Source organism: Typopeltis vanoorti, chromosome 5 (assembly GCF_054136105.1).
Source record: "Typopeltis vanoorti isolate ZY-2024b chromosome 5, IOZ_Tvanoo_1.0, whole genome shotgun sequence".
NCBI lineage: Eukaryota > Metazoa > Arthropoda > Arachnida > Uropygi > Thelyphonidae > Typopeltis > Typopeltis vanoorti.
The window spans coordinates 141,715,629-141,734,057 of record NC_143553.1 but is presented as its reverse complement, the minus strand read 5'-3'; the positions used below and the strand labels follow the sequence as shown (position 1 = coordinate 141,734,057).

Here is an 18,429-nt window from a genome sequence, read left to right as displayed (position 1 = left end):
ATTTAGAAAGAGCAATGGACAAACTGAAGGAAGATGCAAAAGGAATATCTGTACACGGAATGAGAATTAACAATCTGAGATTTGCAGATGATGTTATTATTGAAGAAGAAAGAGAACTACAAAAAAAAAAAAAAAAAAAAAAAAAAACACTGAAACTGTTAAATGAGGAAGGGAAGAGATTTGGACTCGTTATGAACTTGGAAAAAACAAAGACAATGGTATTTGGTGAGAAGAACATTAAACAAAAGATACAAGTGGATGGAATTGATTTAGAAAATGTAGACCAATTCACATATTTGGGAAGTAAAATGATGTATGATTTGGACTGTAAAAAAAGAAATAAAGATCATGATTGCAAAGGGAAGAACAAATCTGAAGGCCATGGATAGCATCTGGAAAAGTAAAGTGATCAGCCTGCAAACAAAACTAAAAGTACTGGAAACATGCATATTTAGCAGTGTACTGTATGGATCTGAAACATGGGTAATAAATAAGGAATCAAGAAAAGGAATTTTGGCATTTGAAAGAACTTGTTACAGGAAGATTCTAAGAATAGGATGGGTACAGAAAATCACAAATGTAGAGCTCCATCAGAAGATACAACCAAAAGAGAACTAATGCAGAAGATTATAAAACAGAAGCTGAAATTATTTGGACACATCTGTAGAATGAGTGAGGACCGGAAGATAAAGACATTTATGTTTGGTATTTTGGACGGCTTAAATAGAAGAGGTAGACCATATAGAGAATGGATAATGATATAAAGGACCGGTGTGGAATAGGTGTACAGAAACTGTGACACTGAACTGGACAAAGAAAGGTGGAAGATAGTGAAGAAGACATCAGACACCAAGTGAGCCCATGGTTCATGATGATGATGATGATGATGATAGAGCTCAGATTCAGTTGAAAGGATAATGAGGATACAAAGTAGTTGGGTTGAGCATAAGTTGTGTGGTGATCTCAAGGGCTTTAGCAATTAGATGTTGCAAGTGGTTTTTTTTAGACCACTTATTATTAAACAGACTTGATTTAACAAAATTTATATATAGAAAACTTTGTCAAATCAAGTCTGTTTATTAATAAGTTATTCTGCATGGGGAGAAAAAATCTAGAAACAAATTAATGGTAGTGCTATGGGTCCTCCCCCCCATTACAGGATCTAGTACAGGCAAGAAAGAAAGATTGAAATTTTTATGCCAGCCAGTCATTTATGGATAAGACTAAATAGAAAATTCCAAATATCAAAACTATACCTAGCAAAAGTAACAGATTTAAATGTTTGGTTTAAAAAAATGTGAAGAATGGTTGTAAACTTAATATGTTAATACCATGGGAGTTTTAAATTTTTTTTATATTTATTTTTTAAATAATCCAGAGTGAACATGGAACGTTTTTCAAACCACTTTAGGCCTCCAATAAGCAATAGTGTCATGCTGGATGATGAAATTCATCTCCAACTTAGACATTCACAATTCAAACCCATAGTTGTTTGTTAGAGAATAGATATACTATCCATTTGGTCACTCAGGTCAACAGCAACCTAAGTTTCTGGAATTTTTACATATTTGAACACTTGTAAAATTATACTTGAAAAACATTAACAAAATATCAACCATTGTAGTCTATCTTGAATTCCATCTTTCTGGAAACATTTCAATCTCTGATACCAAGTCCATTCAATTTTCTCATGACAGCACAAAATACTGTCTAGATAAAAAATGAGCAATCAATAACACAATAGTAATAACTGAACTGCTAGGTCTGGTCCATGTACTGAATGAGAGAGAAAACTATAATCAGCTTCTCTTCCCCCCCCCCCCATTACACCCAAACTGCTGCATAGAAATTATGGTGTTTTCTTGGAGTACCCACTGTCTTTTACACATTTCTACACAAGCAGTGATGGATAGTGTTGGTATAATACATCACCCATTTGAAAACAAGAGGTTAACATTGATATCCACTCTTTTGAAATTAGGTCAATATTAAGTACGTCCTCACAATTCCAAAACACATGACCATGTTTTTCAATCCATCTATCTGAGATGGGAAGTGCTCAGAGCAAAGCAGCCAATGATTTGTTCAGACTTGTCATATCAGCATGGTGCTGAGCTTGTTCTGTTGTCAGTTTGTGTGAAATTGAGTTTCTATTGACATGGCCTAGCTGGTAAAAATATTTGCATAATTTTCCCAAAGGAAATTGCAACAATGAATTTGACCAATAATTTAAATACTTTTGGCCAGATCAGCTTCTACAGTGTCTAAAGATCAAATATGAAGAGCTGGCCAGAATAAGATTGGGTGAGTAAGCAAGAGATGTTATACACCTTCAACTTTAATTGAAATGCAGCTCTTTCTCACAGCACATTCTGGCCATCTGCAGATGTTTTGGGTTGCTTTCGCTGAAATAGATTCAGTTCAAACTTATAAAATAAACTTTCTCAAACTAGATGATTTTAGCTAACTATTCTAAACAATAATAAAAAAACAACAACTGGCATTAAACATAAAGTATTCAATGTGATTTTTATCATCAGTGTTCAAAAAATTATGCAAAATCCTACTCACCACAAAAAAAAAATACTTTCCCAAGACATTCCCAATCTTTATTTTTTTTTTTAATGATATGTCCTGGTAAGTCAATAGGAGTTCCTTGAGGTGATTAATGGAGCTGTATCATTGTTTGGAGAACATTTTCATTAGTGAGAACCATTCTGCATTGATTTTTTTCAAAATATAATTTGTTACATTAATTTTTATTACTAGAATGGAACTTTATATTATGCATATTTTTCTGTAAAACACAGAAAATTGTGTAAAAATTATTTTTAATAAATAAAAAATATTCTATTTTGTCCAGGCTGCAAAATCTACTTCTCACAGACAAGCATATTTGTAGAGCCCTGTTCATTATTATTCATGGTGTGTTATTAAGATAGAATAAATTCTAAATTTATCAAGTCTGGATATATCTCACTGGATTTAAACCAACATTCTGAGAATGTTGAGAATGAAACTTATCAGCAATGAGGCACTACAAAAACATAGCTAGTCACACTAAAAATATGAAAAAAAAAAACAACTAAAGCCTCACAAGCATCCTCTGGAATAAAAGACAGTAAAAACCTTAGTTAAAAGGTGGTTTTCAAATTAGTCTCCCAAGTGGCTAATCTTCTTGAATGGCAGTCAGTCTCAAGTAGAGTAATGTGAGCAAATATGAGAATGGGGAACTCGACAATGAGACTTATTTGTGACTATGGTCCCACAGAAGGTTCTACTAAGGTAGAAGTGGAGGAATTTTTTGAGGCTTTAGAAAAAGCAACTGACACAATGAAAAAGGAAAAGTTGGTCCTTTTTGGGGATCTAAATAGTAGAGTAGGAAATGATTGTAAGACACACAAAAATATTTTGGGAAAATTTGGAAAAAGAGCAAAGCTAATAATAATGGTAAATATCTGTTGGATTTCTGCTCAGGACATGGACTGGTTATTACTAACACAATGTTCCAACATAAAAATGTGCACAAATTCACATGGAGAGAAGAGGCAAGGAATAAGAAAAGTCTCATTGACTATGTTATTGTTGATAGTGATGTTTCTCCCTGGTGCAGGACACCAGAGTGTACAGAGGATTTGAAATCGGAAGTGATCACTATTAAGTCTTGAGTAGGATAAAATTGAATTTCATATTGAAAAGAATAAAATGTAAAAAAGGTTTTAAAGCGAATAAAAGTTGAGCAGCTCTCAGATGTGAACTGTAGACTAAAATACACAAAGATTATTGAAGTAAAAATGAAAGAGTTTGAGAACAGGAATCAAACGTTGGAGATTCAATGGCGAGCCTTGAAGAAAGCCCTGATTGATTCAGCTAGAGAGGCAGGTGGTGAAGTTGTCTCCAAGGAAAGAAAAATTAGAACTCCATGGTGGACACAGGAAGTTAAAGAGGCAGTGAGGGAAAAGAAGAAAGCATATCAAAAGTTCCTGGCAAATAAGTCAGCTTTTACTCTTACAGAATACAGAGACAAATGCAAGAATGCTAAACACTGTAAAACTAGCTAAACAAAAGTCATTGGAAGACTTTGGCAAGAATATAGAAAATAAATATCAAGAAGGTGACAAAATATTCTAGAGGTTGTTGAAGAAGCTTAGGAATGGAGGAAAGAGTGCTGTAAAAGGAGTTAGATATGATAAAGGTGACATGAAAATGGGAGAAAAAGATATCCTTGAAGTATGGAGTAATTACTTTGAAAAACTACTAAATGAAATAAGCAATGATGACAGCACAGTGGTAAAATACACTGCTCAGGCATGCAGTAAGGAATACATATCCATACTTGAAGTAGAAAAAGCCATCAAAGGCTTGAAATGTGGAAAGGCAGTAGGAGTAGATGATATTCGACCAGAAATGCTGAAGTATGGTGGTATAAGAGTCTTACAGTGGCTGCACTGCATAGTTCAGAAAGCCTGGACAGAGGGATGAATTCCCGATGATTGGAGTAGAGCTCTCATAGTACCCATATATAAAAAAGGGAAATAAAACTGAATGAGAGAATTACAGAGGTATTTCCCTACTGAGTGTTCCTGGCAAGATCTATGCAAGTATACTTGAGAAACGGTTGAAAAGAATTGTGGAAGAAAAGTTTGGTGAAGAACAAGCTGGATTAAGGTCAAATAGAGGCTGTCAGGATCAGATCTTCACTTTACGACAAATAGCCGAGAAAGCATGGGAATATAACAAAGATCTGTATTTAAGTTGGGGTGCTTAAGGGTCAAAGCTGTATAACTGAGAGGAGACCTCCACATAGCCTTTAAAGGAATGCGGAGAACCGACCAGGGCTTCTGACCTAATGTCCAATCCTCACCTTCTCGTGGTGCACCCTGTTGGGTATCTACTTTGATACTGAACGAACGAGGATGGGCTGGCAATTTGGGATTTAGCCGACCAAATTGTATTCTTACTGGTTAAACCAAAATAAAAAAATGATGGTACAACATGACAAAATTTCATGCCGGCTGGGGCGTCGCCCGGTTAAACAAGGCCCCCGTTGTTTTCGCCAGGGAACCAGGGCGAACAGCGAAAAGGCAGCTAGTGGAACAAATCTGAAAACAAACCCCAACTCAACATCACCAGAGTTAAAGATCGGTACTATCAACGTAAGAAGCCTGAATGGCAAAGAAATGGAGCTAGCTGAGGAATTAGATAAGCACCAGATTGACATAATAGGGGTGACTGAAACAAAAAAGACCAAAACTGGTGAGATCTTTCTGAGCAATAAATACAAAATGTTATATTCAGGCAATGACAATCAAGGAAAAGAGGGAGTAGCCTTAGTATTCAACACAAAATATGAGGCTAATCTTCTTGAATGGCAGTCAGTCTCAAGTAGAGTAATGTGGGCAAATATGAGAATGGGGAACTGGACAATGAGACTTATTTGTGCCTATGGTCCCACAGAAGGTTCTACTAAGGTAGAAGTGGAGGAATTTTTTGAGGCTTTAGAAAAAGCAACTGACACAATGAAAAAGGAAAAGTTGGTCCTTTTTGGGGATCTAATTAGTAGAGTAGGAAATGATTGTGAGACATACAAAAATATTTTGGGAAAATTTGGAGAAAAGAGCAAAGATAATAATAATGGCAAATATCTGTTGGATTTCTGCTCAGGACATGGACTGGTTATTACTAACACCATGTTCCAACATAAAAATGTGCACAAATTCACATGGAGAGAAGAGGCTAGGAATAAGAAAAGTCTCATTGCCTATGTTATTGTTGATAGTGATGTTTTCTCCCTGGTGCAAGACACCAGAGTGTACAGAGGATTTGAAATTGGAAGTGATCACTATTTAGTCTTGAGCAGGATAAAATTGAATTTCATATTGAAAAGAATAACATGTAAGAAAGTTTTAAAGCGAATAAAAGTTGAGCAGCTCTCAGATGTGAACTGTAGACTAAAATACAGAAATATTATTGAAAAGAAAATGAAAGAGTTTGAGAACAGGAATCAAACCTTGGAGATTCAGTGGCAAACTCTGAAGGAAACATTGATTGATTCTGCCAGAGAGGCATGTGGTGAGGTTGTGTGCAAGAATAAAAAAATCAGAACTCCCTGGTGGACACAGGAAGTTAAAGAGGCAGTGAAGGAAAAGAAGAAAGCATATCAAAAGTTCCTGGCAAATAAGTCAGCTTTTACTCTTACAGAATACAGAGACAAATGCAAGAATGCTAAACACTGTGTAAAACTAGCTAAACAAAAGTCATTGGAAGACTTTGGCAAGAATATAGAAAATAAATATCAAGAAGGTGGCAAAATATTCTGGAGGTTGTTGAAGAAGCTTAGAAATGGAGAAAGAGTGCTGTAAAAGGAATTAGAGATGATAAAGGTGAAATGAAAACAGGAGAAAAAGATATCCTTGAAGTATGGAGTAATTACTTCGAAATATTGCTAAATGAAACAAGCAGTGATGACAGCACAGTGATAAAAAACACTAACCAGGCATGCAGTCAGGAATACATACCCATACTTGAAGTAGAAAAAGCCATCAAAGGCTTGAAATGTGGAAAGGCAGCAGGAGTAGATGATATTCGACCAGATATGCTGAAGTATGGTGGTATAAGAGTCTTACAGTGGCTGCACTGCATAGTTCAGAAAGCCTGGACAGAGGGACGAATTCCCGATGATTGGAGTAGAGCTCTCATAGTACCCATATATAAAAAGGGAAATAAAACTGAATGTGAGAATTACAGAGGTATTTCCCTACTGAGTGTTCCTGGCAAGATCTATGCAAGTATACTTGAGAAACGGTTGAGAAGAATTGTGGAAGAAAAGCTTGGTGAAGAACAAGCTGGATTCAGGCCAAATAGAGGCTGTCAGGATCAGATCTTCACTTTACGACAAATAGTCGAGAAAGCATGGGAATATAACAAAGATCTGTATTTAAGTTTTGTCGATTTGGAAAAGGCATATGACAAGGTGCCAAGAGAGAAGCTATTCAATACGCTGCAGTTATATGGTGTCAATGGGGGGCATTATATCAAGCAATACTTAGTCTTTATTTGAGTTGTGAGTCAGCAGTTAGAATTGAAGGAAGTACAGGAAGATGGTTTAATGTTAAATCTGGTGTGAGACAAGGATGTACATTATCCCCTCTGTTATTCATTATCTATATGGATCACATTATGAAGGAATGTGGTATTAAACCTAATATCAAAATTGGAGATGTTAATGTCAGCTCTTTGCTTTATGCGGATGATGTTATACTTCTAAATAAATCCGCTACAAGTCTGCAAGATTCTCTGACTAAATTGAATAGCTGTTGTAATAGATATGGTATGAAGGTCAGCAATAAAAAGACAAAGACAATGAAAATAGGCAGAATCATTGAAAATGTCAACTGTGTTGTGAATGGAGAACCTGTGGAACAAGTAAAACATTTCAGCTACTTAGGCACAATTTTTACTGAAGATGGTAAACTAAATATAGAAATAGACAACAGAATCAGCAAAGCTGGTATCGTGGAAAGTCAATTGAATAAATTCATATGGAATAAGAAAGAAATTAGTCGGAACACTAAATTAGCTGTATACAAGACTGTGTTCAAACCAATTTCAACTTATGGATCTGAGAGCTGGGTCAGAAGTAAAACACTTGACCAAAGACTAGAGACCGCAGATATGAGAGTCCTGAGAAAGATTAGAGGCGTGAACAGATAGCATCAATGGCAATATCATATTAAAAATGAGGATATTAGGAAAGAACTTGACATTGTCAGCATCCAGGAATGCGTTAGCAGAGCTAATCTCAGATGGTATGGTCACTTAAATAGAATGGGAGAGGAAAGATTAGCAAAACAAGTGTTCTCTGCCAGGTTGGCAGGAAAACGACCCAGAGGAAGACCAAGATATAGGTGGATTGATACGGTACAAAGTGCCTTACACGATAGAAATATAAGATCTGATAATGTTGGAGTCTTGACAAGTAACAGACTGATTTGGAGGAAAATTGTAGATAGGAAGTTAGTAATGATGTAATTTTTTCATGTAGTACTGTCATATCCTGTACACCCCTTGAGGGTACATGGCAGGAATTTGATGATGATGTATTTAAGTTTTGTCGATTTGGAAAAGGCATATGACAAGGTGCCAAGAGAGAAGCTATTCAATACGCTACAGTTGTATGGTGTCAATGGGGCATTATATCAAACAATACTTGGTCTTTATTTGAGTTGAAAGTCGGCAGTTAGAATTGAAGTACAGGAAGATGGTTTAATGTTAAATCTGGTGTGAGAGACAAGGATGTACATTATCTCCTCTGTTATTCGTTATCTATATGGATCACATTATGAAGGAAAGTGGTATTAAACATGATATCAAAATTGCAGATGTTAATGTCAGCTCTTCGCTTTATGCAGTATTATACTTCTAAATAAATCCGCTACAAGTCTGCAAGATTCCCTGACTAAATTGAATAACTGTTGTAATAGATATGGTATGAAGATCAGCAATAAAAAAACAAAGACAATGAAAATAGGCAGAATCATTGAAAATGTCAACTGTGTTGTGAATGGAGAACCTGTGGAACAAGTAAAACATTTCAGCTACTTAGGCACGATTTTAGTGAAGATGGTAAATTAAATATAGAAATAGACAACAGAATCAGCAAAGCTGGTATGGTGGGAAGTCAATTGAATAAATTCATATGGAATAAGAGAGAAATTAGTCGGAACACTAAATTAGCTGTATACAAGACAGTGTTCAAACCAGTTTTAAGTTATGGATCTGAGAGCTGGGTCAGAAGTAAAACACTTGACCAAAGACTAGAGACAGCAGATATGAGAGTCCTGAGAAAGATTATAAGCGTGAACAGATGGCATCATTCAATGGCAATATCATATTAAAAACGTGGTTATTAGGAAAGAACTTGACATTGTCAGCATCCAGGAATGCATTAGCAGAGCTAATCTCAGGTGGTATGGTCACTTAAACAGAATGGGCGAGGAAAGATTAGCAAAACAAATGTTCTCTGCCAGGTTGGCAGCAAAACGACCGAGAGGAACACCAAGATATAGGTGGATTGATATGGTACAAAGTATCTTAGATGATATAAATACAAGATCTGATAATGTTGGAGTCTTGATAAGTAACAGAGACTGATTCGGAGGAAAATTGTAGATAGGAAGTTAGTAATGATGTAATTTTTTCATGTAGTACTATCATATCCTGTACACCCCTTGAGGATACATGGCATGAATTTGATGATGATGATGAAGTTCTAGATAAATTAAAGAAACCATACTTAATGAGATCAGAGCTTCATTGATACTGCCAACCCCAGTTATAATTTTTGGATTTATAAGAACAGTTTCTATGCCATGTTACTTCTACTGGACTGTGTACGAAAAAGATATCCAAAGCAGGTCTGCCACAGCAGACTTACATTAATGCAGGCAGTAAATGTGTTTGTTAGGTTCTTCAAGATAGTACCATTTTATTTATTTCTGTCTGTCCTTTTTTACAATCAGTTACAGGCAGATGTCACTTTATCCTCCTAGTTGTGAGAAAGTGATTGCACCTGTCCATAGTTGACAGATAAGGAATGTTAGTTTGTTGTATGGTTTAAAAACAATGTGAATAGCTGCAGTAGTGCAATTGGAAGAACAGCGGAACATTGTGCCCTTCGATTGGAAAAGACCTAGGCTCGATTCTCGTCATGATGAGGGGAGTCTTTATATAGGCTTTTTCAGTTGAAGGCGAATTAGCTGATCTCATATGGTGGTAGAGGGTTTTCCCCTCCTGGAAAGAATGATTTCTTTTCATCCCATGTACATACAAATCAGTTCAGAACATGCAATTTACAGGCAAAAAAATACTGTTGTTGGTGAGGATAGGTGTTAATGATAATAGTGTCATAGTTGGAGAATTTAGTAGTGGAGAGGATGAGATGTATTTAGTGAAAGAGAGTAGTGTGTTCTCCCACGATGAGTCCTCTGACTCCCTGGAGGTGTCATGTAATAATAATAATATTATATTTATACTTTATCTTCTCAAAAGTACTTTTTTGAGAAGAGGCTGAGACACCTGTAAGCACATCATTGTTGTGTGTGGGGTGCAGATGAAGACTGAAGTTTATCGATGTTTTTTTTTTGCAGTTGTGGAGTAAAGGGGTGCTGGGCAGCTGCAGCTCTTATATTAACAGGTGCAACAGAAAGTGGAAGAATGATGGTTGCTGATTCACTGGAACAGTGACCATAGAAGTACCTGTAGAACAGACACAGTGCCGAAATACTGCACCTGTGAGATAGAGGTTGAAATGAGAATGTAAAAGAGGGATCATCTGAGCTGACTGCATGCCTCTGGATTTTAAGAGAAGTTTTAAGTGCACCATCCCAAACATGTGAGCAGTATTCTAAACATGGACAGATTTGGAATTTATATATAGTGAAGAGTTGGTTGGGTGTAAAATAGGCTCTTGAACAAAAGAGAATGCCAAGTTTCTTGGATGCTGAGGAGGCTATTGATGTGATGTGTTTATGCGAGAAGAGACTGGAGGCACACGTTAGTCAAGCAGAGAGCTGACCTTGACTGGTATTTGTGTATTACTGCGGGTATGTTCAATGTTTAAGACACTAGGTGTAAATGATCTTATAGCCTATGATGTCAGAGTACTGTATGGGTTGTCAAATGAATGGGTTGAGTGGAGAGTACTATTGTCTGCAAAAGCTGTGGATGGGATTAGTAGTTATTGTGACTAGGTCATTTATATACAGGAGAAAAAGTAGGTGATGATACGACAGAGCCTTGAGGCACTCCAGCATTAGTGGTTAAGCTCGAAAAGAGGGAGCATTCCACCATGACTTGTGGAGAACGACCAGAGAGAAATCTGGATACCCAATTACACAGGGTAGCCAACCAAGGCCAGGTGGTTAGCATATTTGCTCTCCAGCAGAAAGGCTGGGGTTTCGATTCCTACGTGGGCATGGATGTTTGATTGTCTGTGGAAACAGTGGTGTAAAATAGGCTCTTGAACAAAAGAGAATGCCAAGTTTCTTGGATGCTGAGGAGGCTATTGATGTGATGTGGTTATGCGAGGAGAGACTGGAGATACATGTTAGTCCAAGCAGAGAGCTGACCTTGTCTGATGATTTGTGTATTATTGAAGGTAGGTGAGCTGAGCAGTAGATGATGTTGGTATAGTTGCGGTTAATTGTAGTTGGTGGGTTGAGTGGTGGAGACGGAGTTGTAGAATAGGTGCCCTCCCTCGATGAACCCTTGGACTCCCTAGAGGTGTCACATAATAATATTTTTATCTACCCATTCTTGAATTCTCTTTTTTTACCAATTTTTCTAGTACTTTCACCACTACACCTGAGATACTGATTGGTCTATAATTTACTACTGAAGTCTTAGAACCTCCCTTATGCAAGGGAATTATTTTGCCGTCTTTCCACTCCCTTGAAAGTCTACCAGAGCTGAGACTTAAATTAAAGAGCCTAGTCAAAGGCATTGCCAGTTCCCTTGCACATTCTCACAAAACCATATCACAAAAGTCAATATCCCATCTAATCCCACAGCTGTATTTACACCGAGTAATGTAATTTACATTACATTATATACTTGGTTTGTAGTGTCTAGCATTTCTGGTAAGTGTTTTATGTTTCAAGAATGCAGATTTGAATCCAAAGGATATAGGTTTTAACTTAATGAACTAAATTTAAGTCTGCTCAATAAGCTGACTTAATTTAGGCTATTGTGTCCTAATATGGCATTGAGTTAACACTATACAAAACAAAATACCATCACAAATGGAAAATAACATTGTAACCTTTCTATGTATCTATAAATAATTCAGATATTTTCTTGAAAAAAGAAGCGTTTTAATTTGGTAAAGAACTGATAATTATTTATCACATCATAATAAAAAATGAAACAATATAAGAATAAATTCCATGTTTGTTCAAAAAATAAATAAATAAAAATAACTTACTTTAAAATTGTCAAATCATGAAATATTGGTCATTACAACATAACAGCTTTAATGAGGAAAACTTACCCAAAAGTGAGACAAGGTATTCACTTCTAAACTTCGCTTAATCTGTTGACCATTCAAGCACAGCAACGGTTGGCAATGCATTATACCTGCATTGTTAATCAAGACGTAGACATCTCCAACTTCTCGACGGATCTGCAATGCAACAGTTTCCATACTTTTCTCATCACTAACATCACATGTGTATGCATATCCTGTACCACCTTGACGAGAAATTTCATACTGAACTGCTTCATTAGCTTCCTGTATGTAAAAAAAAAAAAAAAAATGCTTTTAAATTAGCTGCTATTATTTTAGATGATCTGCCATCTACAAACATTTATGCATTTACCAAGAAATGAAATATCACTTCAAAAGAAACACTTCATCCACAAAAATATGAATTTATCACAAGAATTCACTCAGAATGAAGTGAAATATTTCATTGTAAAAAAAATGGATTCGTAGAATTTCTCCACTATAATTAAAGGAAATTTCCAGTGATCATTTATAAGACATTATATGGCACACAATTTCAGATGATTAAATAAGATCCTGCTTTACATACTATCTACATAACAGAATCAGCAATGATTCTTACTGAAAGAAATTTCTAGTTTTCTAGTCTATTTTATATAAAATATTAAGAATAGTATGAATATTTGATGGAACAAAAATTATAACACAATATTTCATATGATGAAATATTTTAGAAATGAGTTACTTTCTGGAGGGTAAAAAAGTGGCTAAGAATAAAAACATTTGAGTAAATGACATTTTTCAATACTCAGTTTCATAAATACCAGTTTTTCTGACAGTGCTCTAAAATAGAGCAAAAGCATTTTTCTTCTGCTTTAGTTATAAGAAAGTAAAATGTCTCTACTAACACACATGATCACATTCTACTGACAGCATAAAATGGACTTTTTGCTGATCAATATATTATTATATGACACCTCCAGGGAGTCCAAGGACTCATCGAGGGAGGGCCCTATTCTACAACTCTGTCTACTCTACATCATATATATATATATTATTGTGTGTGTGTGTGTGTGTGTGCGTGCGTGCGCACTATACCAATAATTGTCTGGACACCCCTGTTATAAGAAAGCAGTTGAATACAGGTGACTTCGAGAGAGGCATCATGGGCTGTCAGACTGGTGGTATGTCCATGCATGCCATTGCCACTTAACTGGAGCATCCAAAATCAACAGTTGGCACTGTGATCAACAAATGGAGATGTTCTGACATCACTAGTGCAGGAAAACACCCAGGGTGGCCACCAAAAATGACTGACAGGGACAGATGGCATGCAAAAAAACGCTACAATCGGCACAGACTGTCCACACCTCTACCAATGAGTTCATAATGGAATGCTTATTATACCAACAAAAATACTAGCAGTATTATGCAGTATAAATTATATCACAAAGCCTTGAATAAAAAAATACTAACAGATGAATGAAAAACACTGCTCTCAGAAGTGTTACTTTTTTTTTTAATTGTTTTAATCATATAAGATCAAATTTAGTAAAGTTTCTAATATAATTTTCCAGCACACTATCAGGAACAGAACAGTTTAACATTAAATTTATAACAATGAATACCAAAAAACCAAAATTACAAAAGCTTAGCAGATGAGTCATTTCCATAATAGATGTGGAAATGTCGCTATTGATTTAGTCTCATCTTTATTAAGGATTTACATAGTTTTTCTCCTTAAAAGAAAAAAAAATAATATAAGATTTGTACTACTCTTTGTTCAGTGCAACTATCATGCATCACTAACGGAAACACTGATCTGCCATCCCATCCTCACATTTTCGAATGGAGTAACTATAATTGATTCCAAGTAGTAGAGATTTTTACTACACACACACACACACACACACAATTATCCAATAATACCTCATTTAAAATTTACAAATTCTCCACATGCCAATGCTTCCTTAGCATAGTTAAAGAGACACACATCCCTCAGTTGGAAAAGACCCGAGTTCAATTCTCATCTGGACACTCAAAATTTTTTTTTTTCCCTAAAACTGAGGGTGTGAAGCCAGTCCAATACAAAGACAGCAGGCTTTTTTTCTACTGAAAACTCAGGTTTTCCTCCTATTAAATATGCAAAATGGCCAAAACAAAGAAAAATAATTAAAATACAATAATATATTTCAGTGATAGTATGGAGTTGGATGGAAATTTAGGACCAGACCACAACCAAAAGATGCAGTGTTGTAATGGCCATACTAAGAAAAACAGCACTAGGCCATTGTACTTCTACCAACAAACTTCATAACCAGGATGTGAACATAAGGCATTCCCAGGCATGTCACACCCACACTTGCCTATTCCAACTATTAAGCATGATTTATCACTATATCAGACTTCCAACACTAAAACCTGTCATGTTGTTCTTTACATTGGATGACTGTCATAATTGATGTCAGGTTTATGTGCAAAAACCTCTTACAAAAACCGATATTGTTCAACTCTTCACATAGTATCTTATTATGAACCTGAAGATCTGTATACTTTCCACTCTTGGATGATAGTTTCCATGCCATCTTTCTAAGCACTCTTTGTTTCCTTAGTATTCCTGGATCTTCCTGTCTGTTCCTACAAACCAAGTAACATTAGCAGATAATAACGGAAATGTGAGGATGCCACTTAGATAAGGTATGATGACAAGGAATATACATATCAGTATATTAAACAAACAAACAAAAAATCAATGTCCCAAAACTCATTTCAACATAGCATGAAGTCCTCTTCAAACAGTGCACAGATATTAAGCAAATTTTCCAGATGAAAATGATACTATACTGTATCTTGAAATACAAGATATAGTATAATGGTTAGTATAATGGACAAGGCAGAAAGGCAATCTACATTTCTTTAATACTATTTATTGTTTAAAAATACTGTAAGTATTTGTCCCCATACTTCTCTAAGGGAGTATGGAGGGAAGGAGGAGATGAAAATCTCAATGTTTATCATGTTTTAGTTCGTTATATGATAGAAACATTCATTCTGCTAATATTCAAAAATAAAACCAGTACTTAATAAAATTTAATAAACATTACATGGAATCTATAAAACCCTTAATGCTTCATTAGAATCTATACAACTCTTAAAATGTTCAAAGTGTTTAGATTTACATCCAAAGTCAGCTTTGTGAGAAAAACAATCACAGAGCAAGCAACAATCTTACACATCATTCACTATATAGTTGCCATTACAGCCAGCTTATGCTGTTATTAGGTTGGTATGTCTGCAGTTAGATTACTCAGAAATGCTATTTATATAAACTATAGCAAGGATTTGACGAATTTAATATAATATTAAACTGTTTTAGTCTCATTTGGTTTTAAGACATACTTCGAGATATTTTACAACATGAAACTGGAAAGCCTGATGGTGATTATCATATTGGATTTCTACATTTAGTTTGTAACAGGACTGAAAAAACTAGTTTGTAGGAGTGGGCACATTTGTAAGTTTATTGAGCACAAGCATATAATATTTATTAAACATTATTTGACTCATAAATCCTCTACCAAGTTGTTTTATTCCCCCAAACGGAATAATATCAAAACTAGGTCAGCCCTTTATCTTACTTATTCCAAGTTCCCTGTGAGTTTCCTATTTTAAATGTTTAATACTTATTCCAAAATTAATCTCCTCAAAATAGAGCTTGTATCTCTATAATTAGAAAATAAATCCGATGAAGATATAGAAATATATAATAAAGCACAAGTGTTCATCTGCAAGTAAAAATATTTACTTTTTCAAAAGTCTATTATTCTGAAGAGACGAGTAGTGCTGGTCATAGTGCCACTAATCTGTAATTCGATTATTTCCATTTATAACTGGAGTGGGCTTGGCTTTTACAAACTGTCAAAATCGAAAAAGTTTCAAGTTTTTATCGACCAAGCAACTAAGGCTATGAGGCCAGTACAATTATGTCTGTAACTGTGTATTCTGGCCGGTTTGCCTTTTTATGGATGAAAATACTTGTTCCCTCCGAATGACATTGAGCTTATGTATTAAAATATATGCTTAAAGTTCAATATCAACTCTTTATATAATGAATTTTCCAATCAATTAAGCGAAAAAATTGAATTTATCAAAAATATTAACATTAATAAAAATCAATTGGTAAATTCACTGGTAGCTCTAACCATTATCAAATGGCCTGAAATTGTAAATATTTTTGCGTGTTTAGAAAACATTTCGCGGGTCATATGAAATGGACCCGGTTTGCCGTAAAGCGTACTGAAAGGCACCTGAACCGAGAAAACAAGTTGTACTGCACTTAATACTCACCTGATCAATATCTAATAGCACTACACGAGCTCCAAGTTTTGCAAATATTAAGGATAAAACTCGTCCAAGTCCTTTCCCAGCACCAGTGATTAAAACAATTTCACCCTCAACTGTTTTCTCTATCGGTGGGATGAAAATTCTTAAAAAAGATTCAAATACAGCTAAAAATGATTTTCCTAAGAGTTGTAAAAATTCAACAATAATAAGGAAAACGTTGAACATGTATAAAAACATCTTAAATGCACAATATTGCAACTTGTTAATTCAAACGTCCAGGTAAACAAAGAATACAAAAAGCCACCTCCAACCTCAACTTTCACGTGAAAGTAATTGTTCAGGAAGCAGAATGAAAGCGAGAGTTATTTGTTAGGTAGGTGGCGCTAGGGAAACTCTTGCAAAAATATGCAGCAACATGACCTTCCAAATATTATATAAACAACGAAGAATGCAACTCTGTGATAAAAATTGTGTACAGATATAAAAATAGTCATATTTTTCCCCGTCAATAATCGTTAAAGAGTCATTTATATTGAATCATTACCAAGCTCTATTACGCTCATTAAAACTATTTCTGAAATGTGATGGTTTAAATCCAATATATTTTATGCGGAAAGCAAGGATGAAATTAATGTATATATCGGCAGATTCCTGTAAAAGTTTCCCATTCGATGAGCAATATTTCATGGAATTTATAATAATTATTTTCATTGATATTAACTAGTGAAATCATATTATTATTTCATTAGAAATAGCATAAAATTAGTGTACTAGTGATGTCATATACTGTATAGTAGATGTATCATATTCTGTGAAACACCTACTGTAAATGACAAATGACGCGCACGCACGAAAGCATACACACACACACAATTATTATATGATAATGAGCTGATAATAATTATAATTGGGTGTAATAATAATTTTTTAATAATAATAATAAATTATTGATTGCTAATCTTTCCTAACTTTTTATTGTATTGATTTTTTTTAATTAATTAATTAATTTTTTTTTATTATTTATTTTTTTATTTTTAGGAAAGTTATCGACCTTTTTAGTTATCTTACACCAGCTACTTAGGTGGCGCTTTTTGTAATTGTCAATTATTGCTTAATTTGAGCTTAATGTACTGAAGATGCCTGTGACACAGGCGAAAATTATACTATTAAATAATCTTTGTACATGAGTTTTTTTTTTTTGTTATTAATTTTGTATATATATGTCTACTTACGGTATACCTTTTTTAAAACTTATTACGTATTGCTTTGATAGATCTGGATTGATGAAAGTTAACACTAGATAGAGGTTGAAGCACTTTTGGATCACTACTGTATATTTATTTTAAATGAATCATGAAATCAAGAGCCTCCGTAGCGCAACTGGAAGAACAATGGGATATTTCTCGCCTCGACTGGAAAAGATCAGAGTTCGATTTTCACAGTCACGAGAGGAATCTTTATATGGCGTTATGTGTTGATGGTAGTAGTGTTGTGTGCAGTTCAGTGGCGGCAGGTGAAATTTTAAGTTGAGGTGCTGCCTATACAAAAAAAAAATATATATTTATTTATATTTTTTTTTCCTAATCAGTAACCGATTTTTTAATAAATAAATCTACAGATTTATTTATTAATAAATTGGTTACTAATTAGGAAAAAAGGAATTTTTTATTTTTATTCTGTATAGGCAGCAACACCACTTAAAATTTCACCAGCCACCACTGGTACAGTTAGAAAATTTAGTAGTGGAGACGTGAAATGTGTAGAGGAGAGTGCCCTCCCACAATGAATTCTTACGCTCCTTCGAAGTGTAATGTAATAATAATAATAATAATAATAATTAGAATTTTTGGGACTATAAAGTTATCAAATGAATACATCAGAATGGCTCCTTGGAAAGTTTGCACAAGAGAAGATTAAAAGGGAATGAATTCTTAATTGAGCATTTCGTGATATCTGATGTCAGAGATCATGAGGGCCTTAAATTATTATGACTTTTGTCATTAATAAATTATTTAAATTAAATTAATAAATTTAGTCGTCATCATCATCATCATCGTCATCATGCATATCAAGGATTTAGG

At 34.7% G+C, this 18,429-nt stretch overlaps 1 protein-coding gene across 1 annotated transcript in view; it reads right to left on the bottom strand.

Moving 5' to 3' along the window:
- The window catches only part of Ldsdh1 (Lipid droplet subset dehydrogenase 1), a 42,584-nt gene extending 25,908 nt beyond the window's left edge, over positions 1-16,676 (bottom strand). The window contains exons 1-2 of the mRNA XM_090392792.1: positions 16,352-16,676; positions 12,050-12,289 (exon numbers count right to left, since the gene is read on the bottom strand). Of these exons, the coding sequence (XP_090248918.1) occupies positions 12,050-12,289; positions 16,352-16,585 (474 nt within the window). The 5' untranslated portion in view covers positions 16,586-16,676. The remainder of the gene's footprint in view (positions 1-12,049; positions 12,290-16,351) is intronic.
- Between the last annotated feature and the right edge of the window lie 1,753 nt (positions 16,677-18,429).